The 17,500-nt window shown below is 44.3% G+C and overlaps 1 protein-coding gene across 3 annotated transcripts; it reads right to left on the bottom strand.

Moving 5' to 3' along the window:
* Window positions 1-712: 712 nt before the first annotated feature.
* Window positions 713-15,648, bottom strand: ORAI2 (ORAI calcium release-activated calcium modulator 2). 3 transcript variants are annotated; one of them, XM_034752920.1, is made up of 3 exons: window positions 15,550-15,648; window positions 11,309-11,549; window positions 713-3,703 (listed from the first exon to the last, which is right to left on the bottom strand). In XM_034752920.1, the coding sequence occupies exons 2-3, from the start codon at window positions 11,534-11,536 to the stop codon at window positions 3,158-3,160; spliced, it is 774 nt and encodes a 257-aa protein (XP_034608811.1). In that variant the 5' UTR covers window positions 11,537-11,549; window positions 15,550-15,648; the 3' UTR covers window positions 713-3,157. The 3 variants fall into 3 exon arrangements, with proteins under 3 accessions (XP_034608811.1, XP_034608814.1, XP_034608812.1); XM_034752923.1 differs by lacking the exon at window positions 15,550-15,648 and adding an exon at window positions 14,616-15,189; XM_034752921.1 differs by lacking the exon at window positions 15,550-15,648 and adding an exon at window positions 11,693-13,717.
* Window positions 15,649-17,500: the final 1,852 nt, after the last annotated feature.

Here is a 17,500-nt window from a genome sequence, read left to right as displayed (position 1 = left end):
ACTACAATTCCTGTCGCTGTAGCTGACACCATATGCAACCTTTAAGGAACACACGTCAGTGAGTCTGTATGCGAGCGCGGTGAGGATGAAGACACATTGGAGGAAGATGAAGAGGCACAGGAGAAAGAGGAAAGGAACCACTACTCTTGGGGCAGGAGCTGGAGAGAAGCCATAGCAAAAAGCTGATGAGAGGATCTAGGAATGCCTGGCTGTCGTGGACCCCTGCAGCCAAGCAGTAAAAGAACTATTGATGCAAGGGGAAAGATTAATGCCCACACACACACTGGGCAGGGATGTGGCCTGAATCTTGCTTGTTCTTGTTTTGACTTTATTTGCCATGGCAGAGGGATGATTTGATTTAGCTGGAGGGCCAAATCATCCTACTGGCCTGCAGGAGACAGCCTCTAGTGCAGGGGTTCTCAACCTTTTTCATTCTGAGGGCTCCCACTCCCAACACGCTATAAAAACTCTATGGCCCACTTGTGCCACAACAACTATTTTTCTGCATATAAAAGGCAGGACCAGCATTAGGAGGTAGCCCCATGAAACTAAGTTGCTCAGGCTTCAGCTTCAGCCCCGGGTGATGGGGCTCGGGGTTTTGGGGCTTCGGCTTTCTGCCCTGGGCCCCAGCAAGTCTAATGGCAGCCCTGCTTGGCGGCCCTCCTCAAACCTGCTCACGGCCCCATCACCCGGGGCTGAAGCGGAGGCCTGGTCTACACCAAAAACTTAAGTCAACCTAGTTACTTCACTTAAGGTTGTGAAAAATTTCATACCACTACATTTGAAAATCTGATTTTCATTACTGTGATCCTGATCTGGTTTTGACATGTCAATACTAATTTTTAGTGTGGTGAGATGAGAAAAGGGGTGAAGTGGGACAGAATTCAACCCTAATGTCCCAACCTCCAAATCAGGTAATTATATTCTACCTACCTAAACTATCCCAGCAATTTCAACTGCAATCAGAATTAAAGTTCCATCCTAAAACTTGCATGGTGTACCTGTGCAATGTCAAATAGTGACTACATTTCAATAACGGATGAAGAGATTACTGTGTGACATTCAAAACACGTTGGGGTCCTTAGGATAGAGGTACTACATATAAGGAAGTGTATTAGCATTTGGTATGGAAGCTCACTGAAATTACATTCAGGAGCTTTAGCAGGAATTTTAAAACTACCCCTTACAGGAACAAAGTCCTTATATTGTGTATGTGGAAAGTAGTAGGTAGTCCTATGTAAACATGGCCCATGTTGATGAGGGTAAGAATAACGGATGAAAAAACACACACATGCTAAGCCGCTTGCCCAGGAATGACTGAATTAAAATGAAAAAAAAAGGATTGGAGTTGGCTTTCCAGGAACTTGTCAGAGAGAGATATTTAAAGCTACATTCTCATCTTGCTGCACGCATTATTTCACACACACTCCATGCTGGGAATCTGATACTTCGTACACTGACATATTTCCTAAATACCACTGGTTAAAGGGAGGGGATTAAATAGAACATTACAAACTTCTTCAATTATTTTAGAAATATTCAAGAACTGGCAGAAATTGTAAAACTATTATAGAATGCAAGGGAGTAAGGCCTGAAATTAGCACTGGCAGCAGCCTGCAGATTACGGAGCATGATGAGACAGGACCGGACCATTTTGCTTAAATATTTTGACATATTTCTGTAGCTGAAATACGTACGACTTTTCCTTTAAAAACTAAAATCAAGCTACTGATTGCAGAAGAATATTTTGCCTCCCCATGAAGTAGTTGTAATTAGTTGGGACTTTATTAATACTTTCACCCAGAAAGATGCTACAGCGCTTTACAAGTTTCACTCACTAAGCTACATAAGCACAAACAAGAATCACTTCCTCCACTGCTGAAATACAGCCAACAAGTGAAATGTGATAGTACTTTAACTGCACGCAGCTTTCCCTTTGGAATGGCAAAGGCTGGTTGCAGCTCACCCTGAACTCAAAAATGCAGCTCCATGTGCCACAAGGGGTATGTGTTGTTTGAGAAAATGCAAGATGCTTTCTTCCCTAAGAGGTAAGAATGCTGTATGCTCTCAGGCACAACTAGCACAAAGAACAAGGGAAAAGCACAGGATCTGGACTCCGAGCCCTCTGTGGCAAACCAGGCCAGCAAAACACATGAATCATTCTGGTATATACAAAGCAAATGAAGAAAGCATACAGCTGAAATCTGTCACTGTGTTATGTGCTCTCTTTCCTCACCCCTTTAAATCTGCTTTTCTAGTCCTTCGAAATTCTATGCCAGGTCTTTTTAAATTCCCAGTTAGTTTCCTGCTTTAACAATGTCTTTGTTGTTAAAATGAAAATACCTGTAAGCCTTCCCTGGACACACAAACTTTCATTATCAGTAACATTAGAAGATCTTGGCATGCATTCATTGTAAAAGAATGGACACTACTGAAGCAGGCAAAAACAGAGCTTCCCAGCCTCCTGCCAGTCTGAAATTCTCTCTCCCCTGTTCTAAAGGAGGGTTAGACACTAGCAAGAGAGGATAGCAAAAGGAGGACATATGTACTAAGACTGCTGATTTCTAACCTCTTGCATCATTCTAGTGAGCGGTTTCTGTCATACCCATTTTATAATAAAGGTAACACACACCCATGTTCTGCAGCGCATTCAGAATGTCCTCGGATTTGTAGTCGATAGCACTACTTATCACCTCAACCCTGGAAACAGTCATTGTCAGTTTGCTGCTGCACAGCCAGCAAGAGAGCACGGACACTTAAAAATAACCCAAACAAACAGATCCTACAGAAACAGTGGCTTTCTTTGAAGTGTCAAGTAGTTTCACTCTTGGCCAAAGAAGGTTGCATTGTTAAAATATAACAATTTGGAAACCACCCTCCAGAACATAATGTTAAAGTAGGTAAAGTTTTGGTTTTTAACTGTATGGCAGTATCAACTTAAGTACACAATTGTGTAGGACTAGAAATAGGCCAGACACCCCATTAGTTTGGAAAAGCACTAGAACCCATTGCCCTATAAATCAGACAATTCACATTTTAGTTTGTTAGACCCCCAAATAATCCATCATTGGTTTGGGTTGCTCATGTTAGCAAAATATTTATTTTGCTCTTCGCCTCAGCAAAATGATTTGCTTTGAAACAGATCCCTGTTCCTCTGTCACACTACCTGCAACCCTCTGTCATGTCCATCTAATTGCACTTTCAGTTTGTGAAGCTCTTCAATCTCCCGGTTATGTCGCTCCGTTTTGTGCCGCACCAGAGAACGGTAGAAGTGAATGGTGAAAACAACAAAAATCAGACCCACTGGGACCATGATGATGGTGGAGACCAGAGCCGCTTGCCAGCCCACATGGCCGCTGGGCTTTTGGATGACGGTAGTCTCGTTTTTCATAATGGAGTCCACAGGCAGAAATTTTATCCAGCACAGAAGCACCACCTCAGCGAGGAAAAGGAGGATTCCCAAGACTGTGGAGAAACCCCAGGCCAGCTCTATGTAGACATGCATGCGTTCGTGTGGGGATTCGCTGATGGAGTTTAGGTTGTGAATGTTACTCACCGCTTCCACGTTAGGTAGTATACAGGTGCTGATGAGAAGGGCGAAGAGATGAACTGCTACCAGCACTGTTGTGCAGGCACTGAACGCAATCAGCAGCATTTGGGGGTACTGATACTGCATCTCTAGTTGCACCTCCACCATGGCAACCTGGGGGGGGAGGGGGAAAAAAGGATGGTCAGTTGCTAGAATTCCCATATTTCACTTTTCAAGGCTCCAGTTCAGGAAAGCATCATTGTTCAGAGTGCTTAAAGCACATACTTAAGTGCTTTCCTGAACTGGGGCCTAAATGGATCATTCCTTTTTTTCCCTGAAGATGCATGAACAGTCTGTATCTTTCCCTTTCTCGAGGCTCTAACTCACAAAGTTACATCCAAGCCCACAGGAAATTATTTCAACATCGCACAGTTGTTTTTTTTTAAGCAAACTCTCCCTTAAATTGTGACCCATATGAACAGCATCAAACAAAAGGCTCAAAAGGGGAATTTATTAGGCAGCAAGTGTAACTTTGGCACAGATAACAGCGCAGCCAACCATGCAGTTCATCACATAGCTTCGGTTTGCATCATTAGTAGTCACATGATAGGAAACACTGACTTCTGGTGTAAAAAGGGTTAAGTCAGAAAAGTTGTAATTCTGGTCATTGGATAGGTGATACTATCTCTCAAGCTATTGAATAGTTTAACTATTCCTTGGTTAAATGGGTTCCTCCTATTATTTTAAATCCTTATGCCACCACAAATATAGCCAGATAAAGGAAATTATTTCCATCCAGAGTATCTTTCTCGGTTTCCAATAACTACTGAATATTCAAGAGAAATGGAGGATAGCTGTGTTATATGGCGTTACTAAGCATGCATAAGTGAAAAAAGAACAGGAGTACTTGTGGCACCTTAGAGACTAACAAATTTATTAGAGCATAAGCCTTCGTGGGCTACAGCCCACTTCTTCGGATGCATATAGAGTGGAACATATATTGAGGAGATATATACACACACGTACAGAGAGCACGAACAGGTGGGAGTTGTCTTGCACTTTTGTTTCCAATGTACTCTACAGAAATTAGCTTCACAGACGCTCACTTTATAAAGAGTATTTGATCATTTTGCCCATACACTGTTGAGTTTTATCACTTCATTAAGTTAAGCTCCATGTAAAAAATAGAATGGAGCATGTTCAACAGAGCAGAGGATTGGGTGTCAGGACTCAAATGCCAGTCCACCTCTACTACTGGCTTGCTGGGTGAAATTGGGCAAGTCACTCAACCTGTCTGTGACTCAGTTTCTCCATTTATAACAAGAAAAATACTCAGCATAGCTATATCCCAGGTTTGCTGTGAAATTGAATCTTTGTAAAACACTCAGAAAATCCAGAGTTACGAGAAGTTATGTAAGTGCAATGCCCCTGTATAACAGTAGCAGTCAGATACTATACGTCTCCGCTAGTCAGCCTCCAGCATATTGTTCAAATTTGTTTGCAGCTGTATTTATTGATTTTACACTGATTAACAAAGCGTGTCAGTAAGCAAAGCAATAAAAACAAATGTGTTGGCTCATACTCTCCCTGATCTTGTATTCCAGTGAGGCCCCATCACCCATGTCTGTTAATAAAAGAGGATCAAACAGGGATGGCTTTTGGATACCAGCACCAGATCAGTCCCTGTCAGGAGGGACCTCAGTATGTTTACAGGAGCTTAACGGAGGCAGAATGAATAGCTTGACCATAGTGCTGGGTGAATGGATTTCATCGGGCCAACTGTCCCCACTTTTACAAAGGTTCCATTTGAAACATGTCTTGAATAGCTGTTCCAGGCTCTACACAATAACTCAGTTCATTTATTGTGGGGTACGTCCTATTAGCAAGACCCTTTAAAATGCATTGGGAGTCCAGGGATACACTCCTGTTTCCAGTCATGTTAATGGAAGCTCTGCAGTTAATTTCAGCGGGACAGGACTAGGGCCAAGGCTAGGGTGACTGACCTTTCTACCTACCATATACTCTGAAACCACCAGCAGACTGATTAGAAGCTTGCAGGAAAGTTGTATTAGCAAATACATACAGCATACCGGTGTACACAGGTGACGTTATTTTTGATTTAGCTGAACAAAACCTGTTCTTACAGTGACTGAAACTGTGAATCTCCATGTTCTTGGACTTCCAACAAACTGGAGAGAGTCCAGAGGAGAGCAATAAGGTTTAGAAAACATGACTTAAGAGGAAAGGTTAAAAAACCTGGGCACATTTAGTCCTGGGAAGATGACGACTTAGTGGGGACCTGCTAACAGTCTTCAAATATGTTATGGGCTGTTATAAAAAGGATGGTGATCAATTGTTCTCCATGGTCACTGAAGGTAAGACAAATCATCGGGTTAATGTGTGACCAGGAAGAGATAGGCTAAATACGAGGAAAAGCTTTGTAACTAGGTTACCAAGGGAGGTTGTTGAATCCCAGTTATTGGAGGTTTTTAAGAACTGGTTAGATCAGTGATACTCAGACCTCAGTGGTTCAGGAGCCAAATTAGTGATCAACATTACCCAAAAGAGCCAGAGTAGTGTAAATTCATGGTTTCATTTACTATAGTACTATTCATATTTAAACAGTATGACAGGGGAAATATTTAGTGTCTGTGTATATTATATAGAATATATGTTATTCTCACAGCAAATAACGCACATTAAACAGTCACTTGCAGCTCACAAGCCACAGTCTGACTGAGTATCACTGGGTTAGACAAACTCCTGTCAGGGGTTGGTCTAGATATAGTTGGAGGTGTCTCAGCATGGGGGAGCTAGACAAGATGACCTCTCCAAGTCCCGTTACTCTTACATTTCTATGATCATATGATTCTCATTTCAGTAAATACATCTCAAGTGTTTTGGATACTGAATCTCCTGAAATATTGTATCCTTTCACTAGTGTTTACATACCGCTTTCCAGGGCTCTTCATTGGCTCTAAAAATGAGCTCCTTCATATGTTGACAGGATTAATGAAGGTTTTAGCTTTGCCATCCACTACAAGCATGAATCTTTTAATCAAAATGTAGGTTTTGTTAGAAATATGCTTGCAGACGTTCTCTCCTTGTAAATCTCTCTATGTTCATTCAGCGAGGGACCCATCAGCCCTCAACTATGAGTTCCAAAGTGAAAAAGGACTCTCATTCTCCACTTTGCTGATCTACAATGCTGCATGTCAACCACACCATATTAGACTGGAAAAATTATACAGTTGTTTGAGGGAGGGTACCAGACCCAAAGGATATATACAGTGTTCAGCATATTGGACAGGAATTTTACCTGTATATAGGATTTAAAGCTTTTTATTAATCAGCCTGGCTTGCCAAAATATCAATTTCCACTTGCAATTGCTACCCTTTGTGCGGACAACAGTTTCCAGTTGATTGGGTGCTCCCTGTCACGCTAACGTTCCCTAAGGCTGGCTTTAGTGGTGTGAACTGATGAATCTTTAAGATCGACTGATGACTCTGTGATATTTCACAGGTAAGCAACAACAGTCCAGAGGAAGATGGACAACAGGAGGTGGAAGAAAAGGAGGAAGAGATTTTATTTAGCCCAAACAAGTATTGAAGAAACGCAGTCTCCTCTTAGCACTTTTCCCCTCAAAGGCTGTCATTACTCTCTGGTCAAAATCAGAGAAAAAGGGCAAGTTAACATGCTAGAAGTCCTGGTAAATGTTTCAGTACATGTAATTCAGCATAAGGTCAGCCTGGCAAAATTTTCCATATTAGTCATTTAATCAAGTTTATTTTTATACCTAGAGTTTATTTTAATCTCTCTGTAAAATAAAATATTTTACTGGACAATTTAGACAGCCCGAAGTTAGTCTTGGAATCATTGATTCAAGCAGTCACTGGTGGACATCTTTGAGAGAGAGAATAAACTCTGACCTTGAGGGAGGCAGGCAGGCACAGGATCAGACCATTTAAACACAAGAGTTAGGCAGAAAGGAGATTGCAGTTTTCTTCTTCATATAGCGACAAAGAATGACCGGCAAGGACCATTGAGAGCGCATAGCCTCTGGGTTCCTAAACTGTAGGTGTCATTAGGCTCTCAATATTTAACATAGTGTTGTATCAAACACTACATTGTCTCACCCTGGCCTCAGGGCCTTATACTCCCTTAACTTGCCCCTGGAAATGTAGCTAGAGATACCTAGAGTTCGATCCCCCAATTTGCTGAGCAATTTGCCCTGACACAGCAAAGAACTTAAGCATGTGCTTAATTATAAGCTTGTGAGTTGCAGCATTGAAATCAATGGGACTACTCATGCATTTAAAGCTCAGCAGGCACTTAAGTTTTTTGCTGGGCAAGGCAAAGGGCTCAGGGTCCTTGCAGGATTGAGCTCTTGATTTTTTTCTCCATCATCACACCATTTAGTTCAATATACTCCCTGGCTTCTCCATAGCACGATTACAGAGAACTCTCTTACCTTCAGAAATGGGGCTAGGACTGATGCTGTGAGGCAAGATGTTGACAGTAACTCTGAACACAAATATATTACCATCAGGCACATGGTTGGGCAGCCTCTGCAAATAGTCAGGCCAGTAGATCTGGGCGGGGGGAGAAACCTGGACAAATCTCAGAGCAATTTGACAACAAGCCAAGGAGGCTGATTGCAGAAGCAGCTGTTATCTCAGACAGGAAAATGATGAAGGGGATTTCTGAAGATCTTTCTTCTTAAAGTGAATTTAGTGCTAGACTGAGACCATGGGTACCAGGGGCCCTCTGTTTGCAGTGGTCACAGGCCAGGTGCAGTGACAATGCAGACCTTCTCCACCTGCCCTGACAACATGCCTCAAACTAGACCTAGAGGGAATATACCTACAGGAAAAAGAGGCGCTCTGTCTTCCTGACCTATTCGGTCTTTGGCCTCTCCGCTAAAACGGCCAATAAGAGCATCAATTAGTGATGATTTGTGTGATAGGATGCCTGCCCAATACGAATGGGACCCAGACCAGCAGCTTGATTCACATAGATCATTAAACAGCTATCAGCTGGTAACAATTTTCAGCCACTACTGATCTGTGTTGAATTGAAAGCAGCAACAGGGTGGTAAAAAGATCTGAATCCGCATCCCATACTACATTATTTTAGACTTATTTTATTTACATATTTAAGTATACATAAGACTTCGGAATACATTTTACTTCCATCAATAGCCAGATTGTTGCCTCTCTTAGGACAGAGTACACAGCCTGCTTAATAAGTATTTGCCTACCAAATTACTGCAGCAGAAATAAATTGGCTGCAAATGATACCATGGTTGTTAACTGGGATGCCCAATTCTATCAGTTGGAGAAAAATTAGTAAAAGACTTGCACAAATTAAAGGAATCCCTATATTCTGAAAGTTAGGTTTATGAAGAAAACATTGCAAGTAATACCAAAGACCAGAGATCCCACTTCTTTGAATGTAAACGCACGCCATCCAAAATGAAAGTCATTTTGGTCTATTTTCGTTCCATTTAAAAAAATATATATACCCAAACAACCAGTACTCCTTGGAGTCAGCTCTGAAGTTCTCACAACAGTTGCACTGAAAAAAAAATCTAACAGATCCAATAGCACAAAGTGAAGTGGATAATTTTAGCAGAAACATCTAAACACCTTGTGAATATGCCATAAATAGAAGTCAGATGGTTTATACTGGATATTTGCTGAGAACTTTCCATTGCTGTTTGTGTTCAGTGAGTTGAGAAGTAGTGTTTTGTTTTTAAAGTGACCACTGTGATTTCCGATCCTGCAAACAGACCTATGTGGGTAGACCCTGAGCCCAGGAGCAGTTCTGTGAACTTCAGTGACACTCCACAGGGCCATAGAAGGTCCGTTTGCCTAGATCAGGTTGCAGAATTCATTATAGCTAGGATAATGACACTGTTCTTACTACAAAATTCTCTCTCTAAAGACATACAATTATGCTAAATACTACTAAAAGGAAGCAGATTTTACCTATAGATTCTAATAGTGCCTAATAGCCAAATTCTTGTAAGGAAAACATAAAGGAGAATAAACTCTGACAAGTCACGTGCAAAAGTACAACCAAGCCAAGTAAAATGTATTTTAAAATAAAATAAAGCAGGCTATGAAAGAATTTGAAGGGCAACTAGCTAAAGACACACAAACTAACAGTGAAAAATTTTTTTAAGTACATCAGAAGGAGGAAGCCTACCAAGCCGTCAGTGGGGCACTGGACGATGGAGGTGCTAAAGGAGCACTGAAGGAAGACATGACCATTGCAGAGAAGCTACATTAATTCTTCGCATCAGTCTTCACTACAGCAGATGTGTGGGAGATCCCCACACCTGAGCCAGTCCTTCAAAGTGACAGATCTGAGATGCTGTCCCAGACCGAGGTGTCAGCAAAGGAGATTTTGGAACAAATTGACAAATTAGTCACCAGGACCAGATGGTATTCACCCAAGTATTCATCTAAAAAATATGTATTAGAATTGGAAAAAATACAAAGAAGGGCAACCAAAATGATTAAGGGTATGGAACAGCTTCCATACGCAGAGAGATTAAAAAGATTGGGACTTCATCCTAGAAAAGAGAGAACTAAGAAGGGCTATGATAGACATCTATAACATCATGAATGGTGTGGAGAAAGGAATAGAGAAGCAGGGATGCTGGAACAATTTTTATAGTAGAGGTACTGAAAGCAGAAACCACATATTTGGTTGTTATTACTACTTCAAGACAAGGGGTGCTGCCCCACCCCTAAGTCCCTAGTTCCAGCACACCTGGAGAAAAGTGTAATTTCCCCCTTCACATAAGAACTAGGTGTCACCCAATGAAATTAATAGGCAGCAGCTTTAAAACAAATAAAAGGAAGAAGTTCTTCACACAATGCACAGTCAACCGGCGGAACTCATTGCCAGGGGACATTATGAAGTCCAAAAGTATAACTGGGTTCAAAAAAGAATGAGATGAGTTCAAGCTATTAGCCAAGAGGGTCAGGGATGCAACCCCATGCTCTGGGTGTCTCTAAATCTCTGACTGACAGATGCTGGGGACAACAGAGGCTGGATCACTCAATATATTGCCCTGTCAGTTCATTCTCTCTGAAACATCTGGTCCTGGCCACTGTCAGAAGACAGGATACTAGACTACACCCAGTAAGGCCGTTCTAATAACCAACTTATTAACTATTGATTTTTACACTCAGAGCCGTCTCTTGGGTAGGACAAATCGGGGCAACCGCTCTGGGCCCCGCGCTTGGGGGGGGGGCCCCGCAGGCCAGTGCGATTAGTCAGCTCAGTCGGTCCCAGAAGACGTAGGCACGGGAACTAGGGGTGAGGAGGATGCTCCCCCTCCTCACTACCACACATATCTGCTGCGCATGCATAGGGATAGGCCTTTCAATTCCATCCACTAATGAGTGAGATCCAGAGGTTCGATAAGGGGGGAGGTTCATCACTTCATCATCTTATGCAAGTGTTCTGTTTATGCCAAAGACTCTTGCTGGCTGCCAGTTAGCGACTGGTCAGCTGATACTTTGGGGCCTGGGTTTGGGGGCTCCCTGAGACTATTTTCTAGGCAGCTGATATCACAACACTGCAACAAATGTCTCGAGTTAAAACTTTTCAACAGCAGACCAACAAAAACGCACACACTCCCATTCCTTACCACCTAATAAGGAAATGGAATGTCCTGCTCTATGTACTGAAAACAACCCCTATTAACAAAGGAAGGTTTTACACAACTCAACATTCACAATCCAGCAACTAGAAATACATACCATAGCAAATCCAGAGAGCAAAGCAGACGTTCTGCTGGACGCTTTGAGCTTGGCTCGGCTGAGGTACAGTTTTCGCCATGCGAGGGCCTGAACAGAGTGATGATTTGAAGTGACCAATTCCAGATAGCTACGCCGGACCCAGTCCCGATAATCCATGCCCTTTGTGCCAGGTTCAGAGCCGCACGCAGGAGTGGCAGGATCCGCCGGGACATTTAACTCGGAACTCATGATGAAAGCAATGCTAGAGAAATAAAACATTTGCATGTTCAGGATAGCAACAACTATTGAACAGAGAGGGCAATCCCACAGACTGTTTTATTAGCCTGATTTGTAGAAGATGTATGGATAGGAATTCAGTAAAAAGCTACATTAAAAAAAAATAACCCTCAGGAGGTAGATGTAAACTAGATTGCATGGCATATAGAGCTCTAATCTCTCCTCCCTGCTCATCTGTAACTGCTGTGAATGCCTATGGGAGTTACAAGGGGAAAGACTACATAAGTAAGGCTGTGAACTACTTTCAGCATGAGTTCAGGATGGGCTGGTGACAGTTAACCTTTGTATCTCTAGGTTGCTGCCAGTTTGCATTTCAACTTTAAACCATTGCTTAATTCTGCCCCCCACCCCATTCTTCTTTGTTTGTTTTAAGATGGTTGCCCTTATTTTTTCAATCTAAACCTTGCTTGTTCTTTCTACTTTGTTTCCAAAGTGACACAGTTTAATTCCATGCTGCATCATGGGTGTGTCTCAAAAGCTTCTTATTAAAGCACTGCTGTAATATCGGCTACTGCATTCAGTGTGTCCATGTTAATTATTTTCTAAATTGAAGCACTTTCAATTAAATCACCCTGAAAGAGATGGCAATTTCCTGCAGTATCCTTGAAAAACCTTATTGAATTAAATGTAAGTAGCTTTGGAGTTCATTGTATCAAAGGCAAATTTTATGTATTAACGTGGGCTGGGATTGTATGTAGTATCGTTAGGGGGGAAGATGGGATTTCAACCTGGGAAGTTTTATGAACTTCAGAGGACTATTTTCAACAATGGGTCAGACAAAAATGGACTTTTGGACAAACAGTGTCAAAAGGTTTGCCTGGGGAATCTCTAGGGGGAAGCAAATGCAAATTCTCACCTCCAGTTTGGCAAAAGTCCAGCCTTTTGAAGCTACATCCTGAAGGGGGGACCATTGTCTACTGATTACTTGTCTTAGAGTCACAAGGTCAAAGGCCCAAGCTGTATAAAGGAAGGACTAACCTATTCTGAGCTAAGGCTGGTATGAACTTGTAACCACAGAAAATCTCCTGTGTGGGTTTTGAAGGACTGACTCCTACCAAAGTCCATGTTGGAATTTGAGGAGGGGAAGGGGTTGTAGGCTCTGGTTTGAGCGCTTAACCTACACACATGCTAATCTTTTGTTGTTTTAATATGTTTTCACTGTAATGCCTACACCTTCAGAATAAACGTGTTCACTTACAAAGAGCTGTGTGGTAACATAACTGCTGGCAGTTAAGTTGGTCATAAGCCTTCGAAGAGCAAGTAAAGTACAGCTGTGGGCCTGTTTAGGAAGTCTGGTTTGCTGAGAATACCACAATGTAGGTAGGGAATCGTGCAGCCTGGGGAAAAACCCAGTCACATGGGAAAGGGAAGTGGGTCTCTACTCAACAGAGGTAACAAGTGGGAGTTGGAAGCCTAAAAATGGGTGCCATTGCTGGACCATAGAGGGGAAATGGAGGTGCAGTTGCCCTGAACCGTAACAATCACATCATGGAGCACAATTCATTTTACAATTCCTCCCGCCACCTGAGATTGCAAAGATACGAAAGGAGTTGAATGGCATATAGCGTAGAGCAGTTGAACTGGCTGATACCTTGAAAGGGACAGCTGTGGATTTCCTAACCCACTCACCCCATTCCATGCTTATCAGCCAATATTTGTGCTTCTTTACGTCTATCAGCCTCGCTTAGTGAAGGAAAAGATGTGATTCTTAAAGGGAAATCAGGTTTTACTTCTCAACTATGTAGTTTCATAAATGTTCAAATATCATCAGATTCAACCAACTGTCTGAAAAGCAAGTTAAATCAGCAAGACTATTTCAAGTGACCACATATAACACTGGCCATGACCGAAACATCACCTTCATTAATACTATGAGTTAACCTTATTGCTATTTAAAAGGCAACCTCTTGGGGTATGATCACAGTGTTACTCGTGCACATGGACATACAGTAGAATTTAACTGAGCAGGGTTTATGAACTCTAGCACAAGTTTGAAACTCGTATCCTAATTAGGAGGTTTCAGATCAACAACAGAGACCTTGACCCTGCAATCAATCCTTGTACCAACAAGACTGCCACTGACCTCAATGAGAGTAACACACAGGAGCTACTGCAGAACTGGATCACATCAGCATTTTAACGCTATGAATATTTATACGTATCTAAAAGGAACACACATGACGTGGTACTAATTCATCTCAGCACCACACTTCAAGGTCAAAAGCACCTTGCCTTTAGTTTGGCACAAGTTACTTTTTATTCACACCCATGCAGTACAAATGGAGACTACAAACATAACTAATAAACCAGTATTTTCCCCAGGGTTTCAAGCAGTGATGGAGGTAAATGTCACTCGAATGCCAACAATATGTAGAAACGGTCTTCATTCCATACACCATTTTAAAACGGATGCTACTTCTCCATGCCATGGTGAACCAGGAATAGAGTAGTTTACTGTGGCCAACAAGGGAAAGTTGCTCACCAGCAATTTCTACTATTTTGCAGATACAATGACAGAGGATTCTCACTCTTGAGTCTTGTGCTCTGCAAATTCTTTCAGATTTTGGCCCTCTGACATGGTGATAGTTCGAGTGCAAGACCCTCCTCCTGGTCAGCTTGCACCAGCAGCTACAGCCTCAGCCCTTGGGGTATTCCTACTCCGCTCCTGAACTGTGCGGGAAGCAAGACCTCCCAATTTATTTCCATTCAGAAATCAGATAAAATGTCTATAAAAACCATCCCAAGGCACATGACAATAAAAACCAGAACAAAATCACAGAAACATCCCTGCAAACAAAGAAGGAGAAGGAGGCTCCACATGGTAAGTGAGACTCCAGCATGATATTTTCAAGAAGCCGATTCACAGGTGAATAATTTTCCCTTTTCAAAAAAAAATACCGTTAGTACAGGATTGTGACTCTGAGTGCAAGCAGCTGGACAGATGACCTAAAATGAATGTGAACAACACTGCAACAAGCAAAATAAGAAAAGGCCAATGCCAGATAAACAACAAAAACGTTGGTGGGAGCACCTTTTCTGACTGCAGAGGGAAATGACTGGATGGTTCTGAGGGCTGAGCTAGGAGACCCAGAAGGAGATTCCTGTAGGGATGGTGTCTTTAACAGAACAGTTTTACTGCACAGTAATCACTAGCCGGGCCTCTGAGTAGAGAGGCAGAGTAATTCTAGGAATCCTGGTCCTGCCCCTGTCATACTGCAGGACAGGAGACCACCAGCTGTTGCCTCTGGTAGAATGGAAAGAAAGGGAAGTTAGGGCAGATGTGGAAGAGCGTAGTAGTGTTCTCCAACGTCTATTCACCAGCACTAGGTCATGTTTTGGACCAAGTGACAAGGAGACTCTTCCACAGTCTAACAGTCCAGGGGTTCTCAACCTTTTTCTTTCTGAGGCCCCTCTCAAGCGGGTATAAGAACTCCACAGCCTACCTGTGCCACAACTGGTTTTTTCTGCATATGAAACCAAGGGTCAGCACTCGGGAGTAGCAAACAGGACAGCTGCCTTTTGCCGGATCATTCGCTGAATGAATCACAGCAGGTCACTAGGGATTTCAGGACCCTGGCCCGGTTTCACCATCTCCATCGGCTTCGCGAGCTCCCCGGGCCATGCCTGCCTACGGGAATGGGGGTGCCGGGGGAATGGGGGTTCCTTCCCTCCCGCACGGGGTCACGGTTTGCCCCAGTGGCTCTCAGAGCCCCCCCGCTGTACACGCGGCTCCAGCCCCCCCGGGGCCATGGCTTGGCCCAGCCCCCCCGCGGCACCGGGACCCGAAAGTGGAACAGCCACAAAGCCCAGGCCAAGCCCCGGGACAAGCGGCGGGGGGGGGTCTCGGACATCAGCTCCCCCCTTAGCCCGGGGCACGAGCCCCAGCACCCGGGCACTGAGCCCCACGCCGCCCCCGCCGCGCCTCCCCGGGCCCGACCCCCCACGGCATCCTCGCACTCACGCACCGCGGCGGGGGCCGTGCCCGGGCGGGTCCGCTCAGCCCCGCTGACTGCGCTGGAGCCGCCGCCAAACAGACCCAGCCGCCTCCGCCGCTGCCACGGCAACGCCGGACCCCCCGGCACGTGACTCGGGGAGTCCTGCACCACGTGACCGGAGCAGCCCCGCGCCAGGCGGGGAGGGGGCGAGATGGACGGGGCCTGCGGCTCATCCCCATGGGGATGGCGGGGGGGGGAACAGGGGGAGTCTGGGGCTCACCCCCATAGAGGGGGCAGGGGGAGTCTGGGGTCGCCTCGCTGCAGGGGGACAGGGGGAGTCTGGGGCTCACCCCCATAGAGGGGGCAGGGGGAATCTGGGGTCAGTTCTCTGGGGTGGGACAGGGGAAGTCTGGGGCTCATCCCACGGGGGGGGCAGGAGGAGTCTGGATAGGAGTGGATGGGGCAGGAAGGGTGCAGAGGGGCCCCCCTCCCCTGCAGTGCTGGCCCTGGGAGCCACAGCAGCCACACATGTGGGGTACCTCACTGCTAGGGGATTGTGTAACCCCTGCAGCTCCCAGAGCCAGGATGGGGACTGTGGGGCTGGCCCTGTTCATCCCAGGCTCCAGGGAAATCCCCACAGGTGGCAAATCTCCCCAACTCTGCAATGGGCAGACCCCCTCCCCGCAGGTCCCAGCACCCTGCAGGCATAGCCCGTTGGCTGCAGAGCACTGCGGGGGTGAGAATGGAGGGACCCCCCACTACCAGGAGCTGCATCTGCCACACCCATACCATGTGTGGTTTACAAGCATCAGATGGAGGAGTGCACTTGGCTGCTGCAGTGTCGTGCTATATACAAGGCATAGATAGAGCCCATGACCCAGGAGCAACCAAGCAGATAATCGTGTTTGCAGGGCCTACAATCTTTGAAGGAGGCTTTTTTGAAGATCAAAAGACAAATCCAGTTGCATCAAAATTTCATCACACGCCCATTCTGATGTAATTGCTATTCTTTGCACCGAGGCCAGGAGGGACTCAATAGGATGGAAAGAACCACCCTGTTTGCTTTATTGGAGAATAAATAATTATGCACCCCCGCAATCATCCATCTATCTTACAAAACATCCCTGTTTGTCCCACTGAGATGAACTCAGAAAGGCAGAGATCTCCTCTTCTAAGCTGCAGCCACTTCTGGGCTGCAGCACAGGAAAGTATCCCTTTGTATATTAGAAACAAAGCCAGAGTGCTGCGCCTTCTCTCTATAGCCTCTGCAGGAAATCGTGTAGGAGCCCATCACAAGAGGGAGCAGGGATGGGGACTGCATTGCAGGGAAGAGGCTGTATTAATTCTTTACTTAAAAAGGAGATACAGGAAAATGGAGATTCCATACCAGAAGTTACCAGGACAAAGTAGCACAATAGGGCAGCTTGACCCCCAAAGTCATCCCCATCTTTCAGAAGTCAGTTTTCTGGGTGGGAGGGGAGAAGGGGGAGAGAGAGAAAAAAACAACACACAGCAAAAGCCCATTAAAGGGACTGCACTACTCCAAATAACTTCTAGCCCTACAATAATATAAATATGTATTTAATTGACTTTTCACCATTTAGGTTGTTCAATTTTTGCATTCATTCAAGGTGAGATGCTGAAAGTTGCTTAGTTTTACCATTGTAGGCTTTATTTTACCAATCCTCATTTGGGACTGCATTGGACTAGAAATCCAGAGACCTGGGTTTCTGCTACTGATTTTTCATGGGACCCAGAACAAGCCACTTCCCCTGCTGTACTTCAGTTTTCCTTTCTACATGAGGATAATGATACTATTTTTCTTTTATAAGATCACCACAGCAGACTGTGCTCTTCGTCTTCAGGGGGCAAACATACTGCATAGATATTTACCGTACAATGTCTGTGATCTGGAAGAGACACCATTGAAACATATCCCTAAAGTAGCTTATACAGTTCTTTGCAGGATTTCTTGCAACAT

Source organism: Trachemys scripta, chromosome 18 (assembly GCF_013100865.1).
Source record: "Trachemys scripta elegans isolate TJP31775 chromosome 18, CAS_Tse_1.0, whole genome shotgun sequence".
In the NCBI taxonomy this organism is placed as follows: Eukaryota; Metazoa; Chordata; order Testudines; family Emydidae; genus Trachemys; species Trachemys scripta.
The sequence above is the reverse complement of the archived record's forward strand: the minus strand, read 5'-3'. Positions and strand labels throughout refer to the sequence as shown.

What these genes read in the sequence shown, in the direction of transcription:
- ORAI2 (XM_034752920.1), bottom strand. Translation starts at nt 11,536, where the DNA reads ATGAGTTCCGAGTTAAATGTCCCGGCGGATCCTGCCACTCCTGCGTGC. An exon ending in TGCTCTCTGGATTTGCTATG is followed by an intron (nt 3,704 to 11,308) that starts GTATGTATTTCT and finishes CTCCCCCCCCAG; the next exon opens with GTTGCCATGGTGGAGGTGCA.